This window comes from Contarinia nasturtii, unplaced genomic scaffold (assembly GCF_009176525.2).
Source record: "Contarinia nasturtii isolate CC-2019 unplaced genomic scaffold, AAFC_CNas_1.1 Cnas_scaffold_187, whole genome shotgun sequence".
Classification (NCBI taxonomy): domain Eukaryota; kingdom Metazoa; phylum Arthropoda; class Insecta; order Diptera; family Cecidomyiidae; genus Contarinia; species Contarinia nasturtii.
This window is the reverse complement of record NW_022197544.1, coordinates 9249860-9275276: the sequence shown is the minus strand read 5'-3', so window position 1 is coordinate 9275276 and position 25417 is coordinate 9249860. Positions and strand designations below refer to the sequence as shown.

Sequence of the window (25417 nt, the reverse complement as noted above, 5' to 3'; positions counted from 1 at the left end):
TTTAAATTGATAAATACCATTTTTTTTATTTGCAGATATGGGAAACACCTTAATGTACAATGCAACATACTGTATATATAAGTTTTGCTTAATTTCTAATTATATTGATTTTTTGTACATAATTAACACAAATAACAAAGCAACGAACGAATCAACTGTTTTGGACATTCAAAAAGAGAGAAAATATGATAAGAATATGCAAATAAAAACCAAGAAACAAAGAAAAAAACAGTGTTTAAAATTGATTCTATTTAGTTGGCGATGTGACATGCAAATAGGCGAATACTCTCAAAACTGAAATAGCCATAAAATTCTCAGACACACATCCAAATCCGTTATGCAATAGTAATGAAGGCAACACAAAAATGAAAAAAAAAAATGGTACAATAACTGGTAGATACACACATACGTTTGGCAAACTATGGTTTACAAATTCACTCACTGATCGAAATTGAATGAAAAAAATTACTACACTTGGGCCGCATCGTCCGATCTAAAGTGCCTTCAAAAAAAAATGTTGATTTTTTACGAAAAAATAAAAATATACAAAAAGGGCCCGACATAGACTTCTTGCCCCACCAAAGTATACGACTATTTGCATGCGATCCACAAATTAACCGCAATATAAATACAAATACACAATCGATAAATTTTTGTGTTTATCATTTTATGCCACTATACCATCAGTAAGAAAGAAAGAAGAAGAAAAAGAAACATACATTGAAATCCATTTCGATCACAAACAATGAACAACCAACATACTGCTCGAGAAATAGCTTAATAAACTCCAATAAACAAAATACAGAAAAAATTGTTAAAACAAATATTTAGCGAACTAAGTTTACTAATATAATTACCAAATAGTTTACTGGAAAATTTTATCAATTGTCTGCTATTATCTGAATAAGTGAAGAAAGAAAGAGAAAAAAAATTGCATTATCGATGGATGGTCATGCATTGTTTTGAAGATAGATACTATTCCACAGATAACTCAATTAGAAACATATTTACGAGCTATTTGTATGTTACACAACGCACGGTTCCGTTTACACATTTTACAGCTCGCACACATACACATTGAGTCGCAACTATTTTGCTGGATGAGATAACTGCTGACAAATATCTCTCTTATAAGCAATGTATACGGATCGTATGTCGCATGCGGTTTCAACCAAAAACAAAAACAAAAAAAACCTGACCGTAAATGGTCACTGTTTGAACATAATCTAGCTGACAATTAACAGTCATTTGAACACACACCGTGCGTCAGCTAGCTCATCATCATACGGCTCAAATACTGAATTCGAAAACTAGCAGAGATTAAATCAAGTATTTTGAAAGTTCGACAAACAATTAAGATCAATTTGAAAATTGTAGTAAGAGAATACTCGGAGTAAATTGAAGAAGAAAAACACATTTTTTCAAATCAGTTAAATGGAGTAGCTCAAATTTGCCAATTATTCTGAATTTTATAGAAAATATTATAAGAAAAAAATCTGATTATATGAAATAACTTCACTATATAACCAAAGTAAAGGATAAATATTGATTGATATTAATGGGAGAAAATTACTTTCAGATTAGTCGGCAAAATTATGAAGAATCGATATCGAAAAATAATGGTCAAAACGAAAAAAAAAAAAAAATATAAATGCCAAAAGAGAAATTTAAACAAGTGTAAAACACTTACAAAAATTAAACACACGCATTCAAACCAGTGAGTAAATTGCAAGAGAAAAACAAGAAAACAATTTGCACCTAAAATTTTCATTATAATATGATACAGGATTAAATATAATTCGTCAGATCAGGATCTATGTATATTTAGTATAGACGTAAAAATTAGCGCTACACACAATATTGGCATGGAAGCTCACACAGACATACACAATATACAATTTATCCAATCCAGTCCAATCCATACGTGAGGCGGATAAGGAAGTACATGAATAAGTTTTAATATTTTCTATTTTTATATTCTGACCAAAAAGACATGCAAACGGATTCAAGTCTCAAAAAATCCAGCAAAGCAACATCGTCTGCTTGGGTGAAATATACAATAAACTTTTATGTTCAATCTTACATACAGAATACACACTTTCGTATCTGACATTTTTTTTTTTCTTGACCAAAATAGGATGTGTGTACTTTTCATACTCTACGTCAAAAATAAAATCACACCCAAATCGAAATTATTGATCAAATTTACTTTATTTCATTGAAATGTATTTCGGTATAGCTTTTTTTCAAGTGTCATTTCTACAGAAGAACAACTTTTCCAGTTAAATTCAGTCGACACACTTCCAACTTCAAAATCATATGATAAAACAAGCGTCAAATTAAAAGTTGCGTTTTCTTTGTTCAAAATCGTACACAAGCATATCAGTCAAAGAACAGAGTTTGTTGAAATTAATGCGCTCTTCTCAACCAAACTTTCTTTTCTATAATGCGGAATAGCTATGAAAACTTTAGTTACATTGTATCTTATATTTTTAACACTCAGAAAAGTACGACGTCTATTTTAAAGTCAATTTATTCATTAAATTTCATTTGGGTGGACATGAAGAATTTGTTAAGTTATTAGTTCATGAAACATCAAACTGAAATTAAATGCATTTCAACCATACGGAATAAAAAATTAGATTTTCTGCTAGAATCTTCAACGATTTCATAGAATTTTGCCAATTCAGACGTATGTTAGATGTTAATTGTGAATTGAGATAAAACTGCTTCATTCTCCTCTTAACTTCACTCTGTTCTTCATTCAAAAAAAATACAGTACACATATATGATTGATCTGAAATATTGAATTGTATTACTGATTTGTTTAGTTATCTTTCGATCTGAACCTTTTATAAGGTTACAACCAGTGATGGTTTTGCGTTAGCCAGCGTTGTCTTAGCCTCGGTGTATACCAACATTTGGTGTACACCAATCGTTAGCCAGCTAACTGTCTACACTGTCTGTGTGACTGTGTATGATAGTATGCGTGTGAAAACGTCCAATTCTCCTGACGTGTGTTAGTGCTGGCTTACGCATTCGTTAGCCGGTGTACACAGTGATGGCAAATTAGCCAGCTAATGTGCTCATCACTGGTTACAACACACATTTCAATCTTATTGAAACTCAGAATATCCTTTTATTTTCGCATATTTTATGCTGAACTTTTCATTAACCATCCTTAGTTTAAATTTTTTTCTCGGTGTAATTAAAATGAAAAGCATACAATAGACCTAAAGCCCATTGCATTCCGACTGTTTTGCTGGAATTCCATATGATTAATTTATCATTTTGATCAATATTCTTCCTACTTTTGTTTCAATATAACATAATCAAGGAACAAGTACTACAGATAAACACAAATATGCACATAATCAATGTTTATTGTGATTTGTTTTGAATACATGAAAATAAGACAGTTTAATAACTGACAGTTTTTGACAGAGAAATTATATCTCGATACACAATTCAAATGCGACAAGTTAAGAAAAAATATCTTACCATTAGATAAAATAGCATGTTCCAGTCATTTATGTCGTTTGTGTTGCAACTTATATGTAATCCAATATGTTTTACTCATTCATAACGATGTCATTGGCTTCAAAACAATTGACGTACGAAGTTGAAAACAACAATATTTGAACCGGTGTATTTTGTACAAATCTCAATGAACATTCTAAGTGTATCATAATTAACTTTGAATAAACCGTTACATAAGACAAAATACATGCAAAACACAAGCACATATACGCAATAAAAAGGAAACAAAGTTTTGGTGAAGCATTTTAGTTGTTTGAAAACAATGGCACGACCCTTTCAGTCAAACCATCGGCAACAGTACAGTTATAAGTTTACAATTTTCTTTGGTGGCGCGAACAATCGGTTCGGATGCTTGAAAAGCTCTCAATAATTTATTTATTTTTTAGTATTATCAAGCAATGTTATAATTTAAATGTTTTAATTTGAATTTTATTGGATACTACAGTGATTTTCTTGTCTTATTTAACGCATAAATGTATCTGATATTTTGCGATTCGCATTTTACTTGAGAATGTCATAACTGTTGCATCAATGAGACTTGTTTTGAATACAGTTGTCATTCGATCTCAAAGAGTGAAAGAAAATCAAAATGGAAGATATTTTGATATGTGACAAATGTGATATGGTTAATTGCAAAACGATCTCTGCTTTTAACTACATAATCACTTTCCAATGAAAGAAGTCAATATCTGTTGTTCAAACATATTTTTTGTTTTGTTTTTGAACCAAAATACATCAAATAACTATAGCTATTAAAATGAATTGATAGACGAAACAAATCAGCCAAAAGGAAAATAAAAGAGCATCAAAGTACTCATCATTAAAGCAATAATCGATAAATAACTTTTCAAATTTCCATTTTTTCCACATTAAATGAACTATTAATTATATGTAATATGGAAAACGAGATACTTGATAAATTGCACATCGAATGTTCACATGTTTTTCGTTGAGAGTGTCGCCTTTGTCGACGACGAACGGCAACTGTATATTTACAAAAAAAAATTACGAATATTTTATTTCGTATTACAAATAACATGTTGCACACTTCGAAGATAGAACGAATAGTCAAGTCCTTTTCTTGTTCAAATCTGCTTTAAGATACATGACTCTTAAATCTATGCAACTTAAGAATTTCTATAGAATGCTTAATTTAAGTAATTTAAACATTATTCAAAATAAGATCGTTTTTCTTTCTTTCTTTCAAAAAACATCAACGAAACCAAGTGAGTCAAACACAAGTTTGAAATCATGGTAAATGTAAATTGGAAGAAAAATCCAAATTGATTCAAAATGTAATGGCGTAAAAGACGTGAGAAGAAACAGAACATTTGTATAAGAAGACCAATTCATGTCGAGCATCATATTTATTTTTAGGTACATTATGTGAAATAAGTTTCGATAAAGTTTGAAAGTAATACAAAAAAAAAAGAAGTCATGATCGAAGCAAAGATCTTTTGGTTTTAAATGACATTTAGGGACTAAGAATATACGAATAATTGAATAGCTCACCATTTTTGCTGTTTCAAAGAATTAATTCAAATGTGTGTCGTATTACCCGGAAATAATCGGAGATAGTGAAATAGCAAACAATTTGCATATATGATGAAAAGTTCAATTTGAAAATAACTATAAATAGTACATCTATATTCCGACCATTTAAGCTCAGCTCGTTCTGAACTGATTCATAAATACAATGAAAATGCATATGAAATTTAAATTTCCACACTTTGATTAAAAAAAGCAAACTTAAACATTTTTATTTAGATTTAGGCAAACTAATTAAATCTTAATGAAAAAAAAAACATGAATGAAAAATATAAAACTACACATATATTGCGTACTGTGTAAAATATTATAATAATTTTCGCCGCTTTGAGCAAAAAAAAGGCTACAGCTTTCACAGATGTCAATGGTTCAGAATAGCCAATTGGCTATTTTTCCAAAAAGAGCCCCATATAAAAGCAATTAAGCGAATAGCGAGGTGATAAGAAAGAAGAATGACCATAATAAAGACTTGTGAATGGATCCATTGAATAAATTGCATTGAAATTGATTGGATATGAACGGGAAAAAAGGTGAATTTAAACAGATTCAAATTTATATAGAAAAGGTTGACACGAAAATGGTCAATAAATATAAAATACACCGAAACGAAGAAAACATAACCACCTTCAACCTAAATATCTGTATTTTTGTATTAGTATTTTGTAAAATGTTCATGTATGTATAAAAATGCAAAGAAAATTAACAACCAAACAAACAAAACAAAACGATGCCAAAAGATGTGCATTGTCATTGTAAGTGCGCAAAGCTTACAGATAAATACACACCATCTGTGTCAACGACAATGTAAAATAATGTAAAGAAAAAAAAGAACAGAGAGAAGACACATTTCGATACATTCGTTTACATTGTACGAAGACTTTTTTTCGGTGATGTTTTAAGTATCTGCGAATAATGTGCACATCTTTTGAATGAAACTTGCAAAGCCTGGGAGAGATGTGTTGTTCACAATATATTGATATAAAATTCGTCATATTCCTACCAAAAGAATAACGAATCATCTCATACCCAGAGATATTTAAAATTCCAGACGCGATTATAGACAAATTTTAGATAAAATAATTATTCTCATTATTTTTTTTTATATAAAAAAGAATTTAGGCAAATGGCGTAAAAGCAACAGAGAGATATAGAGAAAAAAAGAGAGATGCGCGAATGTAATTTTTAAAAGCTATTGAGAGACCTGCGAACTTGATCGATAAATTTATAATGTAAATAAATGAAGAAAAAATTAAAATTTTGATAAACAAAAAGAATGCATAATTTCCAAATAGAAGACACATGTTTTTTGGTGAACAAAAAAGACAATCTTGAATGAAATAAAAAAAAATAGTTTCAACAAACGTGCAAATAATACAGCATAAAAGTAAGATTTGATATCAAGAATGATGAACAAGATATACAAACCGAAAAAAAGTGAAATAATATCATTATTACCACCATTTGAAATGTTTCATTTTTATCCAGTTTAAATTATTGGATGGTTGTATATGCTTGGTTTCAAATTTTGTTTATCGTACTGTTTGTACGTTCATCAAATTATTTCACATTCTGTTGGAAACAAGAAGCAGTATATGTTATACTATATTTCTGGGTTTGAATTTGTCAATTGACATGACAACATGGTGTATGCTTAGCTAAGTAGCATGCTAATCGTATGCTAGGCATAATTTCAAACAGATTTATTTGCCTCATAACATAAAGACAAGCAATATAAATACACTATCAACAAATTATCAACCCGTAAATATTGATTTGATTGTTAAATTTTTTTTTGTGTTTACCAAAAAACATCAATCAAAACACGTTATTAAACACGCTCATCATTTTGGAAAGAAACGCTTTTAGTATAATCTCTCTGTTGGTTATTGTTTTTTATCGTATCCAATCAATTTTAATCAATTTGGGTGAATCTTTGAATTTCGATGCATCCTTAATAAAAACTAGTATTGACATTTCGAGAATAGAAACACAAATATGCTTGATTGCATTTTGGGAAAAAACAAAAAATGAAGATTAAAGATTTTAAGTAGTACATTTAAATATGAGCGATGCATTTAGTGACATTTCACTTGGGATTGGGTTCATTGATACACACGCTCAATGGGTGCTCTGTCGGGGCATTCATTTATTTTCATGTCTTTTTTCACATATCTTCTCATCTTATTCTCCTTTCTTTATTCCTTCGCTTACATTTGTGTATACTTAAAGCATTTCGAAAAGGAAAACAATCAAAAATTGTCAACTGATAATCCAAATCACTACGTTAAATTATTTACTAAAAAAACATTATGTATTGTGCAGCAGTGATTTTAGTATATCGATTTCAGTTCAAAAATGAAACCGCAAAACATTGAACTATTGCACAAGTATCATCTAAGAATGCTGTGATAGCCGTTCAATATATATGTGTGTTTATGAATTCGAACAAAAAATCTCGAAATGAATGAAGAAATGAAAATTAAAAAAGTGAACCAACAAATCCAGCATCTAAATTCGTGGTGTACGACATCATTATTTTTCATTTATTGTTACTAAAAGATGCAACAAAGTACATCAATTATATTAAACCTAACAATGATATGATATTTGTATGCTATTTAACTAAATATTTGGACAAAGAATCGACATCTTTTATTGACTTTGGTTATAGTGGAGTCAGTGTTTAATATAATTTCCGGTGTTTAGCAAGCGAACTTTCAACCTAAGTTGAACTGAGTTTAACACAACTGCATATAGTTCCGTCACTTCCAGGACTTGTATTAAAAACAGTTACTATAAAAAAGTGCATACGAAAGCAAATATCCAATGGCAATTGGCGCTAAAAACAAATTTGTGTGTTTTATCAAAGTGTTTGTAGTATAAAAAAGATCTAGATTCTTTCCGGGTGTGTAACACAAATAAATATTTGAATTAATGAATATGTATGGCGACACCCGAAATCTATTCATTAGGTGACAAGTTGATCTCGAAGAAAAAAAACTAACAATGCCAAAAAAAGCTCTGTCTTTACTTTCGACAGAATTGTATCGTCTATCGATGTATTTTTGTGAGTTATATAAAATAATGATTGTTTTTTTTTAAATGAAAAAAAGAAGAAAATATAAAGTAATTCTTAAGTGAACACAAAAAAAAAGTTTATACAAAATGATAGAATACAAATTATAAAATGAAAGTGTGTGAGATCGAACAGAAGTGGCTAAACAGATCAACATAGCTAAAAACTATAGTACCTTGATCACACATACAGTTTCTTTTCGGATATTTGAAATGCACACAATTCTATAACTGATGGAGTGGCAATTAAATTCTGATTGTGATTTTCGTATATCACCTTTTGTTCAGAAATTATATATACCAAAAAAAAACTGCCCGTTACGCTGGTGTATTTAAAATACCGAATACTATCGTCGTTTGAAAACGTATAAATATGTGCATTTTTGGGAAAAGGCTTATTTTTGGATTTAATCTTAGTTACATTATTAAAAAATAGACGAATAATTAAAAAAAACGCACTGCAAAAGTAATTCACTCAAAAGAATATTACTTTTGTGTTGATTTAGATTTGGAATTATTGTGAATTTGTTCTTTATTTGTTACGTAAAATAACAAAATTATTATATTTGGCAACACGAAATTTTAATTTTTGTTTGAACCGTAGGACGCATTATAGTTCGAAAATTAAGTCTTTTGATTTTAAATAAAAAAATGGCTCTTTGAATTTTTTATAATATAATTTGTTTTATTGTTAATTTGAAAATGAAAAAAAAAATTATTTAAACCAACCAAAATCAATGGAAAAAACCTCCCAAAGTCCTCTCGACTGCATTCACACAAGCACAAAACTTATAACTATCTTGTTTCTTCATTATCTATGAATCACACGATAAATCGATACTTAACGATTTTTCGAAAGTTCATTCCTTAAGTTAAGAATTTATTTAAAACTATAAACTTAGAATTGGATCATTCTTTTTGTACTAAGGCGTGTCATTGTTTATTAGTTTTCTTTTTTATTCATGAACATATATTTTAAACTTTTCACCCGTTTAATGTAAACGTGTATTTTAAACGTATATTTTGAATACAGAGCAAAGATTTTTTTAATAGTCACCAAAAAATGAAAAAAAAAAAAAAAAACATAAACAGAATGTAATAAAGAAACATTTAAATTTTGAAAATGCAGTAAGATCGAAATCGAAATGTACGAATACAGAAACTGAATTCAAACTCATTTGTTTACTAATTTATTGAATAAATTTTTCATTGTTTCGCTGACGTTTTGACTAATTTTTGTGAATGAAAATACCAAAACAAAAAGACATCGTGTTATTATTCGAGTTTATGTTAGATTTTTTTTTGTAATTATTTCACAAAACAAGAAACAAAAGAAAACATGAACAATTTCATTCGAAAATGAACATAACTATAAATACATTAACTCTACCTTAAAGATTAAGACAAAAAAAATTCATAAAATCAACAAAAAAAAAAAACGAAGCAACACGATGACCCAAAAAATAATCATTCAGAATAAATTAAATTAAATTAAAATACAAAATTAAGGCTTTCGTTTGGACGATTCTAAGTTTGAAAACAAATAACAAGTAAAATCTAAGAGAAACACACAGACAAAAACACTAATGTAATGTAAAAACTGTATTGTTTTATTTTCTCAATAATATATAAATAAAGTTTTTAAAATCGTAAAATATTGACTCATTTAATTTGCACATTTTTTGAAATTCAAACGATTCAAACTGGAGAATGGATTTGGGAAATTACCCCTTTATACAAATTGAGAAAAATTATCGAAATATTTTTTGGGCTAGGGATTTTCGCCAAAAAAGTAAGGAGCAAAAAAAAACGGAAAAAGCTGGAGATTTAGATAGAATTTTTTTTTTGAAATTAACTCCCCCTTGGTTGCGCGACCATCAGAAGCTATGGGAATTGTTTTAAATGTGAAAAGGTGAAAATTGACTGTTGTGATTAAAATCTTCTTTGATTGAATATTTCAAATGGTTTACTTTAATATATATATATTAAAGAGATATTGGAATGAGATATCTTTGAATCAAAGACTTTGATTTTCGGTCGATATCTTTTGAAATTTGTTTGTTTTTTATTTTCATAAATTCTTTCCATTCAACTGTTGAAAATACCAGTATTAAAATAAATTTTCCGAAGAATCCTTAGATTTGACGTTTATGAATCCAAATTCGTTTAAGGAAGCACTTTTTTGCTCACTATAATCAAACTACGAAGCATCATTGCAGATGTATTGTATGATCGCAAGTCAATTTTACCGGCGCTTTTTCACATTATGTGAAATAAAGTTTTTAAAATTTTATTGAACCTGGTTGTTTTTTCCATCATTCAAAATAACATCAACGTCGGCGGTGCTGTCTTGAACTCCCATTGTAGATGTATGAAAAACTACAACAAATTTTCCATCGCCTTTTTGCACTCGTCTAGGTTTACCCTCTGTCCATTCCTTTGGATTTGGAAAACCGATGTGTGGCGGATCGAATGCTATTTTTTAAAATTTACAAAGATCTTACTCGTCTATTAAGAAAATAGATTAATTTGAGTACCCCAAATTGCTGACACCATTCGCCCTTTATTGATTCGTTTCAAGGCAAGGCCAACATTACCAGCGATATGTCCACCCAAACCAAATCCACTTAAATATACGCCAGATATGTATATTTATTTTCATTTCCTTCGAAGCGACAATATTTTGTATGAAAGTCGTGGCCATATCAACAACTAAAATACGAAGAAGAATCATTTTGAAAATTCATAAGAATGTTGAAGAAAAAAAATTACCGCGACAGATATTATTTAAATCTCACCTTTTGGCACTCGCTTTTTGAGTGTCGAAAAGTATTTCAAACTTTTGAAAAAATCAGGCCCACGACGAAAATCATATGATATGATGCAAATAGTGGCATTTGTATTAGACATTTCTTCTATATAAAAAAAGAACATTTGAAAATTACTAATGCAGGCGATTTACATATCCTTGAATTAAATTTACTTTTTGCTATTATAAATTGACCTCAGGCTGAAAATTGAAAACGATTTGATTAAATTTATTTATTGTTATTTTATTTACTTAATTCTTTGTAAAAAGCCAACAATTGCCAGAATCGTGCAAAAAATCTTCGTAACCCAAGATGAAAATCGACATTTTTTCTCGGTTTCCAATTAAATTCTTGATTGTAACCATTTTAGCTGCAGGAAACTTGAAATCACCTACTGCCATTTTTTCATCATATTTCAGATGATAAGTTTCAAACTTGGTAGCTCTACAATCTGTTCAAATTTTGAGCATTTTTGAGTTTTTCTCTTCTTCAAAATATTGTTTTGGGGCATTACACATCTTTTGAAATACATGATATTACTGCCTTTACTCCTAAAGTGATATTTAAAAAATTAATATGATTTAGTTGAAGTTCATTCAATAGTTTTGATATTTACTCGAGAATTGTTTCGTCAAAAGAAGCAAAGAAAAAAATACTTCACACCCAAACATCATTTAACCTTTTTCCCACTTCGAAAACAGAATTTTTAATGGAAAATAGAGCAATTGAGCTGACGCTTGCTTTTATAGTCTAGATTTTACAACAGAAACTGGTGAAGAATTTACATTTTGTTTAGCGGAATTTGACTTCCGTTTAAATAAATTTAAATTAATTTGAGTTTGATAATTCATGTGAATTTATAATTCATTTGTTTTTCAACTGTGAGTCTGTAACAGAGTAATTAATGTACAGTTTTCTAATTATTTAAAATATAAGAATATATTCTTTGAATTATTTTTTCATTTCTTACACATGCTTCTACTAAAACAGTTGAAAAATTATTACTGGTTTATTACTTAAAAACGTCATTATTTCATCAAATGTTGGTATTAAATTATAGGCTTTTGTTTGTTAGGTCCCAAATGGTAGAATTGAGAGCATATGCGCTAATTTCGTACATTGTGTTTTGGATAGGATAGATCCGTAAGATCTCCGCAAGAGCCGGATCACGGCCGTAGGCAGCAGTGAACTTTCCATGAAATGTACTTTGATAAAAAGTTGTAGTCGATCGTTTGAAACGCAATTTTGCAACGTTCCGAATGCATTAACATGGTTTATGAAATGTAAAAAATACTTTTCTTCTTCTTTTCGACATTACGTGCAAACTGCCGTTCGTTACGGCTGATTCTTCTTAATATAGGCTTAGAAAAAAGCATGATTAATAAAATGACGCTAGAAATACCTTTAGGAGTCAAAGAAAACTCTTCCAAAATATCGGAAAATAGATATTTGCGTTCAATAAATTAGCCAGAGTCTCTTTCACATTCCAATTTACAGAAATTTATTTCACACACAAATTGCATGTGAACTCACTTTTGAATTATTAATAAATTCACAATATCCATTAACAGACATACATAGCGGAAATGTCATGGTTTTATCGCCAATTTTGCCAAGACCGACATTCTAAAACAGGAGAAAAAAATTGGTTAAATAAAGGCGAATTGCTTTCCGAATGAAATATACAGTATGTTTCATTATAGAGAGAGGTTGATTTTTTATAATAAAACTCAAGAGTTTTACAAAATTATTTTATATACATTCTATTTAGTATCTAAGCTACGGCGCCACAAATTAATATTTAATCCATTCTCCTGCCTTCTCGATCACACAGGCACATCTATTCGGCATACTTTTGCTCAAATTTTCAGCATATTCGCTTTGAAAACCTTTCCACTGGCGCTGAATGAATGAACTGAGCTGCTTCAAATTGCGGTATGTTTTACCACGAAGCCATGCCTTAATAATAGCCCAAAAATTTTCGTTCGGATTGCAATCGGGTGACTGTGGCGGCCAGTCCATTTGTTTAATGTCATTTTCCTCTTTCCAAGCATTGCATAGACGACTTTTGTGTTTTGGATCGTTGTCTTCTAATAGAAGCCAATTCGAATTGTGGTTGCCATAGAACTTCTTAGCGATGGGTAACGGTGTCGATGAATAATGTTGGTTCATCCTCACGGCGCTTGGAATCCCCGTGAATATGGTCAACTTTCCAAAACCAGCTTCACAAAAGCAACCATAAGCATGCACCTTTTTCGGATACTTTACCGTGCGAACGACCATTCTCTTTTGGGCTCTAGACTAGGCATGGGTAGTGCTATTCACCAGCCAAAAGAATGACTCGTCAGTGTATATAACTTCGCTCCAATCTCTTGTTGAATTTTGCTTTGACCCGTCAGTGCCTTTTTCTTCTGGTTTTCTGTCAAAAGCGGTTTCTTCAATTTACTGCGATAACGAACACCGGCAACATCTAATCTTCTCCTGATAGTAGAGCGCGAGACCTCTATTTTAAGACGGCGTAGCTCAACAACATACCTAAATTTTTATCGAACAACTTGACTCTCCGTTTATCTTCCTGTTGCGAGGAGGCTCAGTTTGGCTTCAGATTGGGCTGGTCGTTCACTTTTTTTTCATGCTTATACTGCTGGATTCACTTTATTACGAACCCTTTTGACTTTTTAATGTATTTAGCAGTCGATGTGATCGACATTCTTTGTCCTTTTGAATGCAAATGCAGAAAAACGGCTTCAAACCGTGAATGAAAATGTTCGGAAATAATGTTTTCGTTGCACAACAAACACTGTACTGATTTGAGAGCTGTCATTGTTAATTGGCGTAGTAGCTTAGAGTCTCATATGGCAACACCAAAAACATTTTTAGGATATTTGAAATTTGTGGTAGTTAAATCAACCTCTCTCTATAATGAAACATACTGTATTAATTGCATACAGTAGAGAAAATGTCTAGTAATTTTCCTTCAGACGTTACAACGGGTCCTCCAGCATAGCCATCACCCATATTTTCCTCTCCAATAATAGTTTACTAGTTTAGATGTTTACTTTTGTTGATATTTTGTTTTTTCATGTCAATGTCGTCAATAACTGAATTAAAATATCCATATGAAAAATGATTGATTTTCCATATAAATCGAAGCCCGATCATGGTATAGGATTTCCTATATAAACTTTGTAACTAACAACACCTCTAATGCGTATTCCGAGTAATAATCGAAGTTTGTGACAATATGGCAGTCACAGTTTTGCAAAATCATAATGAATCGATTAAACTGCGTTAAACTGTTAAAACAAAACAGTAGAAATAAATAGATTTTAATTTTTTATATTTTTGAAAATAAAAAATCTTTTGTTTTTTTAATTTTGTGTGATTTTCTGTCCACAATATTCAAAAATATTAAATTAATAAAAATGAATTGGTTGACATAACCTCACTTTTGTATCAAAATCGTGATAAACCGATCAAATAATTATTAAAACGAAAGTGAGGTTATGTCAACCACTTCATTCTTTATTAATTTAATATTTTTGAATATTGTGCAGTAAATCTCACGAAACCACCGGAAACTACAAAACAAAACAAAGAATTTTTATTTTTAAAAATGTAAAAAATGAAAATATTTTTATTTCTACTGTTTTAATAATTATTTAATCGGTTTATCACGATTGTGACACAAAAGTGAGGTTATGTCAACAAATTCATTTAATATTTTTGAATATTTTATTAATAAAATTAAAAAACAAAAGATTTTTTATTTTCAAAAATGTACAAAATTTAAATCTCTTTGTTTCTACTGTTTTAATTTAACAGTTTAACGCAGTTTAATCGATTCATTATGATTTTGCCAAACTGTGACGGCCATATTGTCACAAACTTCGATTAGTACTCGGAATACGTATTAGAGGTGTTGTTAGTTACGGGCATGATCACGCTTCGATATAAATCGATCTGAAATGAAGTTGGCTTCCGCAGATTGATCATGGAGCGTGATAATGGCCTGAATTATAGCTGTATTCGGTGAATTAAGGTCCAGTCTCAATTTCCCGCTTGCTAACTCTTGGGGTGTAGTACAAAATTTCGCCGGAATTGGTCATTGAACATTCGTTCGTAAAAAGAATCTATTCGTGTTCGATCTTATGTTCGAATATGTATGTTCGTAGTAATATCAATGTGATAAATATTTCCATACTCATTAAAATACCGTTTGACCGTTTTTAACAGGGTTTCATTTGAAACATACAGCAATATAAATATTGAAACCTCTTGACAACGCTTCCACACATCAAAGCCAATAAATATTTTATTGTAATTTATATAATGAATAAATGCATGACCTCATTTTTCATTGGTTTCGATAAGAAAAATTATTTACTCAAATATAAAAACACTGCATCGAAATTCGTGAAAATTTAATGAAATACCTTAAAAGAATATTATGACGATTGAGCAGATTTTTTGGATGTATAAAATCGATGTATCATATCGATCGAAAAAGATTGATATTTCACCAGGATGGAGCATTAGCACACAACACCAAACGTGTTAAGAGGCGCTTCTCAACCGATTTTTTCACCCTCAAAATATCCCCAAAAGAGTTTTTCGATATTTGCACTCCTTAAAAGTGGCCCACTTATATGAAACACCCTGTATATGTTACATTTGAAACTTTCAAATTGAAAGTCTACTAAAGTCAGCTGAAATAAACGTTGTTCCATATTCCTCACAAAGTAAAATATCGACACAAAAATAACCGAAAATGAGCAATTTTCCAATAAGTTTTGCGAATTGCGAATTTTGTTCCAGCAGAGAGATCGTCTTATTGTCATAGATTCTGGAGTTGACGATTCAAGGAAGGGGTAATCGGCAGAACATCCGATCGTTAAACCGAGAAATTAAACTTTTAATGGATGCTTAAAATGAAAGAATGATCACAATTCGTATCAACCTTTTATAAGATCTTAAAACCAATATTTTGTTATTTATAAGTAGTCAACGACAATCGGGCAGATATAGATTTGACATTTCTTTCACTTCAATCTGACTTTTTTTCTTGTTTTCTCTACATTCATTGTTTCCACTCGTTTCAAACATTTTCCGTTAAAACTATGAGACTGATACAATGTGAATAATTGCCGGTAAAAATGAAAAAAATAATTAATCAAGCAATTTTTTCCCAATAAATGCATGTATTTGTTACAAGGAATGGTTCGTATATAGAAATTTTATAGAATAATATTTTTACAGCTATAACATAGCACTATATCTATAGACTATAACGCCGCATGTTCGCTCATGCTTTACAGTTTTCATCGCTGTGTTAGAATACAAGCATAAGCGTGTATCCTACATACGGTCATACACACAGCTCACAGCGGCTACCGCATGAAAGATCTCTAATACAGTAGCTTTTTAAAATGAAATCTGTCACACTAACGCCCTCACTTTATCTTTTGGCGAACTAAACAGAATAAAGTTTAATATAAAAGTAAAGTCTCCATCAGGATATTTTATACAGCCGGTGTCAAGATCAATAAAACTGTTAATAGAATCTGCCATTTTTACGCAATTTTGCGATGTGATTGCGAGATTAAGAATATAAATAAAATAAATGAACGGAATAAACGAACTTGACAGAACAAAATAATTCGCACGAGTGTATGACAAGTATGTAAGAGAACAATAACATTACGTTTTGTATCTATCTGTCAAATGTCACACTCACACTTATAAGTTTACGTGTGGAGATTTTAACAATATCATTTCTACAAGATCTACACACCCGAGGCTTTTTAAGTTAAATTAAAACGCATATAAATTTATTTTTTTAAATAGAAATTATCTAATGCTAATTGTGCTAACTTCATTTTCAAAACAAAAAAATGAAACAATTTATTAAATTATTTTTCAACAATTTTTGGAATAACATATGCGCTCATTCTCAAACTTGTGAAATAATATCCCATTCTAAATATAGATGGCACTGTCTATACGAAGTTCGGCAAACAAAGCATTACGCTTATTGAGCGCATTACACCTCTTCCGCATGAACGAACATGCGGAGTTATAGTCTATAGATAAAATAGCTGTAAAAATATTCTTCTATAAGATTTCTATATACGAACCATTCCTTGATTTGTTATCTCTGATTTCAACATAAAATCGGTCATCAATCACTGTTTGTATTAAATTCAACACTAATGTGTACTGTATTATTCAATTTCATGTTTCATTATTATTTTTGAAGGGAAAAATGACACGCATAAGGACCTTCATGATTGGGTTTCTCTTAAAGATTTGTTTAGTTGAACTGCGTGGTTAAACTTTGGGTTTCCCTTTATTCAATTTTTTTTTTTCTCAGACTATAAAATGGTCATTGTTTCTGGCCGTCCATTTTGTAGCCAAAAAGACATCATGACGCGCATAAACGTTAATTTTCACGCTCCAGCCAACTTGGCACGTTCTGAGAAATTTGCTTAAAACCATCAGAATAAAAGACAATTTCATTGGGAGAAAACTCAAGTTTTTTTATTCAAAGTTAGACTTTTGCAGCCGAAGAAAATTCTTTTTTCTTTTTGTATAAAAAAAAAAATAGTTGTGTTTATTTGATTTGATATTTCTAACGCATGCAATTTTATTGTTTTGATTTGGCGGCATCGATCAAAGCTCGTGATATGATCAATCGTTGAATTTGTGATGTACCTTCATAGATTTGATAAATTTTTGCATCTCTCATTAATTTTTCGACCGGATACTCAGTATTGAAACCGTAACCACCGAATATTTGTACGGCATCACTGGCAATACGATTTGCAATTTCAGATGAATAGCATTTGGCAATCGATGCATTATAACTGTTGCGAATGCCATTATCAGTTTCCCATGCACTTTTGTACATGGCCAAACGTGCCGTTTCAATGCCAATTGCCATATCAGCCAACATAAACGCAACCGCTTGATGATTTGCGATTGGTACACCAAATGTTTTACGTTCTAGAGAATACTTCAGAGCTTCGTCGAGTGCTCTTTGAGCAAGACCAATAGCACCGGCAGCAACTGGTGGCCGAGTTTTATCAAATGTACTCATTGCAATTTTGAAACCTTCACCTTCCTTACCAAGCACATTTTCTTTTGGAATACGAACATCTTCAAATGTAATACCGCGCGTATCAGATGCTCTTTGACCCATGTTGATTTCCTTGAAATTAAAAAAAAGTCGTTTGAATTGAATGTGGAAATAAAAAAAACATCAACAAAAATAAATTCGAAATGCGCTTACTTTTCTTCCAGGAGTCACACCTTCCCAGTCACGTTCAACGATAAATCCTGTGAATGCTTTGCCAGCAGGACATTTGGGATCTGGATTGGTCCGTGCCAATAAGAAGTACCAGTTTGCAACACCACCATTGGTAATCCACATTTTCTGACCATTCAGAATATACTCGTCACCTTTCTTTACGGCATTTGTTTTGATGCCGCTAACATCGGACCCAGCACCCGGTTCAGTTACACAATACGCAGCCACAATTGGTTCTTCAACTAATCGGCCCAAATATTTCTTTTTTTGTTCAGGATTGCCAGCAATAATAACCGGTGTTTGCTGTTAAAATCAATATTTATACGTGAAAATGATTTATTATTTATTACACAATTATGTGCAAAGATCAAACTACCATTTATCATACTTACACCTAAACCGCTGGCTTCTAGAGCAGTTTTAATGCCGGTACAACCGTATGCCAACTCTTCGGCGATAATGCAGCCAGTCAATACGTCCAATCCCATACCGCCGACTTCCTGTGGAATGTGTCCATTGAGCAGTCCAACAGCATGGGCCTTCTTTATAATATCCCATGGATATTCACCAGTTTTATCGTATTTCGGAGCATTCGGTATAATTTCTTCGCGTGTAAATTTACGTGCAACCTCTTGGAATTCCTTTTGCTCGTCGCTCAAATCAAATGAAATGCTTCGCACGGAATTTGCACCTTGAACTTTGACCAAACGAGAAATCACTCGAGTGTTTTGACGCGAAAGCTATCAATATGAAAACAAAACCAAAACAAAAAATCATGAAAACTATAATTCAACATTCTAATGGACCGCATTTGTCAATAACATTGCATTTTTTTCAAGGTTTTATTTTTCGTGGAAAAAATTGCAAATAGTTCTAAAATCGTATTGCTTGATGTATGTCAAGCTTTAAAATCGTTTTCGGTTTGTTTGTTTATGACATAACTCAAACAAGGTTGTAGCTATCAACAATAAACATATTTTTTCGAATTTCTGAGTCCAGTCCACAGATATGGTATTTTTCTTTTTGGAAAATTCGTCCTGGAATATGATTTTCCTTGAAAATGAAGTTTTCCCAAGATTTTGTATGGGAAAATGGAAACTTGATTTGAACGCTCTAGAATAAAAACAACGTACTGTATTACTGTATTACAACAACAATTCTATATAAAAAAACGCCGTGTTCCACTTTGATATAACAACCATTCTGTACGTTGTTTTTATTCTAGAGCGTTCATTTGTACTTTGTAACTCGAACTTAAATTCTACAGTTTTGATTAAAATTGCTCAGTTTGTAGCTCTTTAGATGCCCTTCCGAAAAAACATAGCCAGAATACTCGATCGACCTTGTGACAAGTAGCTATAGCCGCTATAGTACAACAAACTACCGAATATATGTGTACTTTCATAAATATATTGACGAAAGTCATATAATTTTGATTAAATTGGTCAATTTTTCTGCGGATCCCTGGGGCTTTAAAATATTTTTTTGAATTCCACTCGTTTATGCATCGATACATCAAGCATTACTTTCAAGTACTTTGGCAGTGCATTTTGTTTTTCAATTCAAAATTAAAATGCTAGTTAAAATGTATGTTATATTTCACGGAATTCTCTTTGATTTGAACAATCGTATTCTATTTTTGTCGAAATTTAACTAATCAAACTAAATAGTTTTATTTTTATTGGTCGATTTTACAGAAGAAGAAAAAAAAACGACTTGAACTTTGTACCCGCATCAAAATAAGAAAGTGCACAAAACAACGTTCGAGATAAAAAAAAAAAAACGAGTATTTACCTGTCCCAAAACTGATAACATTTTGCGGCCTATTAAATCGATACTAATTTATTAAGTTAAACAAGTTTTATAATTTCAATAAGAACTGAATTTTAAACTATTATGACAACGTTAAATAAATTGTTTTGCCTTCGAACGCAAAATATCAAATGCCTGAACACACAGACGGTTTCACTCTAAAATATTTATTGTGTTTTCACTGTCAGTTGATTGTATGCGTTCACACATTTGAAACGTCAACGCTGACGTTTCTCTATATATAAATATATACTACCATTTCACGGTTCGTAATCGTGAATCACGAACACGGTATCTTTTCGTCTATTTTTTTCGTTTTTTTTTTTTGTGTTTTTAATTTATCATTGAAATATGGACCCAATTCAGAGATGATTTTAATTAAACGCTCGCCTGTTATTATGCAACCAATATTTATTTTTCATGTAAACATTTGGTCAATCGAATCAAATCAGATTTATTTTTATACCTTATTGTGTTTTGATTTGCACAATGATTAGTTTGTTTGTTTAAATTAACAGTTAGAAACATTACATACATATACAAAAGCTATTGCCTAAATAAAAATTCGTCCTTAAAATGATCTATATTCGTGCATTTGATTAAAAATTAGCTTTTGCTTGGACGGAGAACAATATAGCACACAATAAACATTTCGATCTCACATATACAATCTCTTTCATACAAAAAAAAATTACCATTCATTCATAACGACCGCAATTTCTTTGTTTATTACAAATGATGATGTCCAATGGAGAATATTTAAAAATCAAAAAAATATACTAAACGAAAAACAATATGGAAAGACAGACAAAATAAAATAATGTGGTATACGACGACGAGTCTTTGTCATTTGTTGTTGTTCTTTTCGTTTAAAAAATAAATATACGACTCTTGCCAGTTGTATTTATAATTTCTATGTCATTTCTTGTACGGTTATTGTTTGACTCTCTGGAATCTAATGTGTATACATTTTGCTATAAATTTACTTTGAAATTCGAATGGCTAGAACTAATTGTCACTCATGCTTTACAATGATTTAATGGCCTCTTCGATCGGTGCAAATACAGCAATCAATACGAGAACAACGACGAATATTATCACAATGAGTATATAAATCGTGAGAATGATCTTTCGCAATCCCGAGAACTGAATTAAAAAAAAAAAAGTTTCCTGATTAATGAAACTCTCTCATTTTCATGCAGCGGAAAATGCAAAAAAATAATAATACCGGTGCATCTAATTTGCGCTCCTTCATGCTGCTTCTAGATGGTGACATATCAGCCATTGGGAAGTTATTGACACGTTGAGCACTTCGTTCACTCACACAGCCACAGATCTGTATCCAAGAGAAAATCTAATGATAATTAAATTTGGACAATGGTGCATGTATCTTATGTTTGGTAGAGGGATAGGGTGATTAGTAACGAACAATAAATGAAAATAAAAAACATGAAAAAAATGGTTATGACCAGGAGGAGATAGAGCATGGAAAGTAGAAACAAAAAGCATGTCACATGCAAAATAACATGAAAACATAAATGTATAAACAATGTCGATTAAAATCACTAATTTAATGATGAGCATTTCAACATTTTTTGTCCATTACAATTGATTAGTGATTTTCACCGATGAATTGAAAGTCATTTGTACAAATGATCTTGCCATGCATGCACTTGATATTCTTCACTGTGATTGCCAACAAATGGTGAATGACAACAATGGCCGGCAAATGCATGATGTAATCGATAAAAACGATAAACGCTTGGATTTCAATAAACTCACCGAAAGCACAAGGTGTACGATCACATGGAAGGCAACGAACGCTACAAGAATCCAATCAAACCAGCTAGGCAATTCGGCTTTGGCCAATTTCACCGCAAAGAAGATTGTGACAACTGAACAAAAAAAATGGTTACATACGTGTTGATAGATATGAAATTCTATGTTTTATTCTATGATGTGTAAGATATTCTTACTTGCAAGTATATGCGCAATATTTCCACCCAACCAATGAAGCCAATTGAAAATTGGACGTTTGTTGGAAGTTGGTGCTGGCCGGAATAGAGTTCCGATTGGTTGTAAAAAGCAAATAATTGTTGTTATCGTTCCAAGAATGGCATGCGGATTGTCTTCGGCTGACCAAGCACCAAGCTCAATGAAAATCAAAACAAAGGCAGCAATTGTCAATCCCCAAGTCAATATCATGAACATTCGATGCCACTGTATGAAATACACACCAATTGTATGAATGTGTCGATTGTGCTTAAATCGATTTGTAACAAAAAATAAACTTACAGCAAACCATTGATCTTTGCCACATAATTGGCTGCCAACCCATGTTTGTTTGAAGTAACGAGCCAATAAAATTCCAGCCGAAGCGGTTCCAATCCATGCCGTAATCATGAAAGCGGCATGCAAGCGTAAAAACAATTTTGATGCGCCACCGAAAACAGCCACATCTGCTAAATAGCTAGGAGATCCCGATGCTAAACGTCCAATATCATGATATCCAACGCTATTTTCTATAGAAGAAGATAAGCAAATACAGTGAATCTAATATTTTTGGTAGACAAAATTTTGCATGACACACTCCACTCACACGCCATTCGTATATGAATCCTATGTTAGTGGAGAGTTTCTCTGCTTACTTACTTAATAAACATGTACTTGTGATCGATTCAGTTCAAATTTCAACTTACGTTTCAAACTGCTGCCTGATGCAACCAATAAATGATATTGTGTGTTTATTAAATTGAATTCTTTTCCATAAATAGTTGATCGTGCGTCACGCGAAATTCGACAATAAATTACACCGTCGATATACGATGCATCCAAAAGACGGATAAATTTTTGTGGCTAAAAATGGAATGTAAATGACATGAAACAAGACAAAAAAAACACGCATTTATTTTTCAAAAATGGCTTACAATTCCTTGACGTGTAACACCAAGATTTGGTCGTGGTAATGTCCATGATGCGTATGCACGAATTTGTCCAGCTTCTGGGACGCATTCCATTACCGAGTCATCACCCATTTTATCGTCACTGGACAGTGCAACTGCTACATATGCTGGATTTTCACCGGGTGCTGATTTTATTTCGAATTCATATCGTTCACCGCGAACAATTGAAGTTGCTATCGTTCGACATGATTTTGAATTAACACATCCATCTGGAAATCCGAAACATATTTTTGTTTGACCGCATCCTTCATAAATTGGATCTGTTTGTTCTTCCTAAAAAAAATGATACACATTCATTATGGCTTTCAATTTTCCAAAATTGAATTGAGTCTCATACGTATTGATCGTTGCTGGTTGGAATGTAATTTGGAACGGATTGCTTAAACGGCGGTCTTCTAGTTGTGGCACCACCATTATTATATGATGGCAAAATGGGAACATTACGTGAAACAACATTGATTACAGGCGATTCGATTCCAACCCAAAATTTGGCATATTCTTGAGCAACTGTTGCACTGTTTGAATAGAAAAATGGTGAATTAATGAGAATTCATCAAAATACTAGAGTTTTTTTACACTTACTTGAATACAATTTCACCCAAAAAGTCCGATGGTGCCTGCCATTGGAAGGAAATACCTGATTTCGGTGCGGGTGATGTATGTGTAGCAGTATTGTCAAAACCACCACAATCAATAAGCTGAGCTTGATTGTCCGGAGGCGGTGCAAATCGACCGATCTATATGTTTGAAACAAAACCAAAGAGGTTATGAAATGTTGGTTATTTACATTTTCTGTGTGATGCTATTAATAAAAAAAAAGTACTTACAACTTGATATGGTGGACGGATATTTCGTGCTTGAATCATAAAACCACCAAAATTTAATTCGGGAAATTGAGGTTCGATTTCAACGCGTAAAACTTGGCCTTGATTGACGGCAACATTGTGTGGTACTATACGATACGGTGGTCGTGATGAGGATGGTGGAATACCACCGCCATGAAATGGTAACAACGAGTGACACACCGATTGTGGTGCACCTCCAGGCAGTGCTAAAATCGGCTGAAAGCTATACGCCAAAAGCAATATAAACACAAATTGTTCGCGATACATATTTGATGTGTGCTAAAAGAGAACAAAAAATAAAGAATAAAAAAACTAATTACCAAAGCACACACTTCCTAGTTCCGACCAGGGCTGTAATTTTCACTCTGTCAGTGCACGCACACAGTAGTGTGCACACTCACATTCTATGTGCGTCGCATACAATGCTTGTATTTTGAAGGTGCACTCACACTTAGTCACAAGTTTGACATTTTTGGCGGTTGGCAAATTTGTAACTAAGTGTGCGTGCACATTCAAAATACAACCATTGTATGCGACGCACATAGAATGTGAGTGTGTACTAGGGTGTTTCCACATGAAAAATATTAAAAAGTGGCTATTATCATTTTGAAGAGCGTTAAATTCTGTATAAGATGATTTGATTTTTGATGCTGATTGGTGACCGATGTCACTTCCTGGACTAAAAACACATTTGTAAATTGATTTCATGTCGCATTCACGCCAAAATCTGTAATTGATGAAAATATAAGATTGAACTTAATTAAAAACACTCAAAATAATTTTAATATCAAAATAATTGCCTAAATATTAATAAAAGTAACACAATAACTCACAATTTTACCACAATAAACCAAAACATTGCATATTCGCCAATTCATTTGACATTTGAAAAGAATGACATTTGAAACGTGATTCGCTCACGCATGACAAATGACAGGTTATGTGTCAAATGAATTGGCGATTTTGCATTGTTTTGGTTTATTGTGGTAAAATTGTTAGTTTTTGTGTTACTTTTTTTTGAATATTTAAGCAATAATATTGATATTAAAATTATATTTCATGTTTTTAATTTTGTTCAATCTTATAATTTCATTCTGGCGTGAATGCGACATGAAATCAATTTACAAATGTGTTTTTAGTCCAGGAAGTGACATCGGCGACCAATCAGCATCGAAAATCAAATAATCTTATACAGAATTTTACGCTCTTCAAAATGATACTAGCCACTTTTTAATATTTTCCATGTGGAAACACCCTAGCTGTGTACACTACTGTGTGCGTGCACTGACAGAGTGAAAATTACAGCCCTGGTTCCGACACACGATCGTAATCATAATATATTGATTGACACATTGAAAATAAGATCAATAAACTTAAAGTTCTAAATGGGAGTAATGATCACTCTAAAATTGGATTTGAATAGGAACGATATATATTGATTATTTCCTCATATTCACACACACACACACACACAGAGAGAGAGAGAGAGAGAGAGAGAGAGAGAGAGAGAGAGAG

The 25417-nt window shown here is 31.7% G+C and overlaps 2 protein-coding genes and 2 long non-coding RNA genes across 7 annotated transcripts in view; 1 reads left to right on the top strand and 3 right to left on the bottom strand.

Moving 5' to 3' along the window:
* Positions 1–47: 47 nt before the first annotated feature.
* LOC116352521 lies at positions 48–9602 on the top strand. The gene is made up of 2 exons (XR_004202298.1): positions 48–1717; positions 1787–9602. It is a non-coding gene; the product is annotated as an uncharacterized LOC116352521 (long non-coding RNA).
* Positions 9603–9937: 335 nt separating this feature from the next.
* LOC116352671 lies at positions 9938–11673 on the bottom strand. 2 transcript variants are annotated; one of them, XR_004202311.1, is made up of 5 exons: positions 11590–11673; positions 11147–11524; positions 10962–11078; positions 10701–10875; positions 9938–10638 (listed from the first exon to the last, which is right to left on the bottom strand). It is a non-coding gene; the product is annotated as an uncharacterized LOC116352671 (long non-coding RNA). The 2 variants fall into 2 exon arrangements; XR_004202312.1 differs by having other exon boundaries at positions 10962–11075.
* Positions 11674–17585: 5912 nt separating this feature from the next.
* LOC116351479 (probable medium-chain specific acyl-CoA dehydrogenase, mitochondrial) lies at positions 17586–20282 on the bottom strand. Its single transcript, XM_031783586.1, has 4 exons — positions 20077–20282; positions 18675–19022; positions 18265–18585; positions 17586–18183 (listed from the first exon to the last, which is right to left on the bottom strand). The coding sequence occupies exons 1-4, from the start codon at positions 20095–20097 to the stop codon at positions 17620–17622; spliced, it is 1254 nt and encodes a 417-aa protein (XP_031639446.1). The 5' UTR covers positions 20098–20282; the 3' UTR covers positions 17586–17619.
* Positions 20283–20487: 205 nt separating this feature from the next.
* The window catches only part of LOC116351458 (putative ferric-chelate reductase 1 homolog), a 23833-nt gene continuing 18903 nt past the window's right edge, over positions 20488–25417 (bottom strand). For 2 of the 3 annotated variants that reach the window (XM_031783561.1, XM_031783569.1), the window contains 10 exons: positions 23885–24181; positions 23640–23794; positions 23395–23572; positions 23022–23330; positions 22794–22950; positions 22390–22616; positions 22071–22314; positions 21877–21989; positions 21323–21448; positions 20488–21240 (listed from right to left, as the gene is read on the bottom strand). In XM_031783561.1, the coding sequence (XP_031639421.1) occupies positions 21121–21240; positions 21323–21448; positions 21877–21989; positions 22071–22314; positions 22390–22616; positions 22794–22950; positions 23022–23330; positions 23395–23572; positions 23640–23794; positions 23885–24169 (1914 nt within the window). In that variant the 5' untranslated portion in view covers positions 24170–24181 and the 3' untranslated portion in view covers positions 20488–21120. The remainder of the gene's footprint in view (positions 21241–21322; positions 21449–21876; positions 21990–22070; positions 22315–22389; positions 22617–22793; positions 22951–23021; positions 23331–23394; positions 23573–23639; positions 23795–23884; positions 24182–25417) is intronic. The other variant, XM_031783576.1, reaches the window with a different exon arrangement.

What these genes read in the sequence shown, in the direction of transcription:
- LOC116351479 (XM_031783586.1), bottom strand. Translation starts at nt 20,097, where the DNA reads ATGTTATCAGTTTTGGGACAG. An exon ending in TAGAAGCCAGCGGTTTAGGT is followed by an intron (nt 18,586 to 18,674) that starts GTAAGTATGATA and finishes TGATTTTAACAG; the next exon opens with CAAACACCGGTTATTATTGC. An exon ending in GTGTGACTCCTGGAAGAAAA is followed by an intron (nt 18,184 to 18,264) that starts GTAAGCGCATTT and finishes TTTAATTTCAAG; the next exon opens with GAAATCAACATGGGTCAAAG.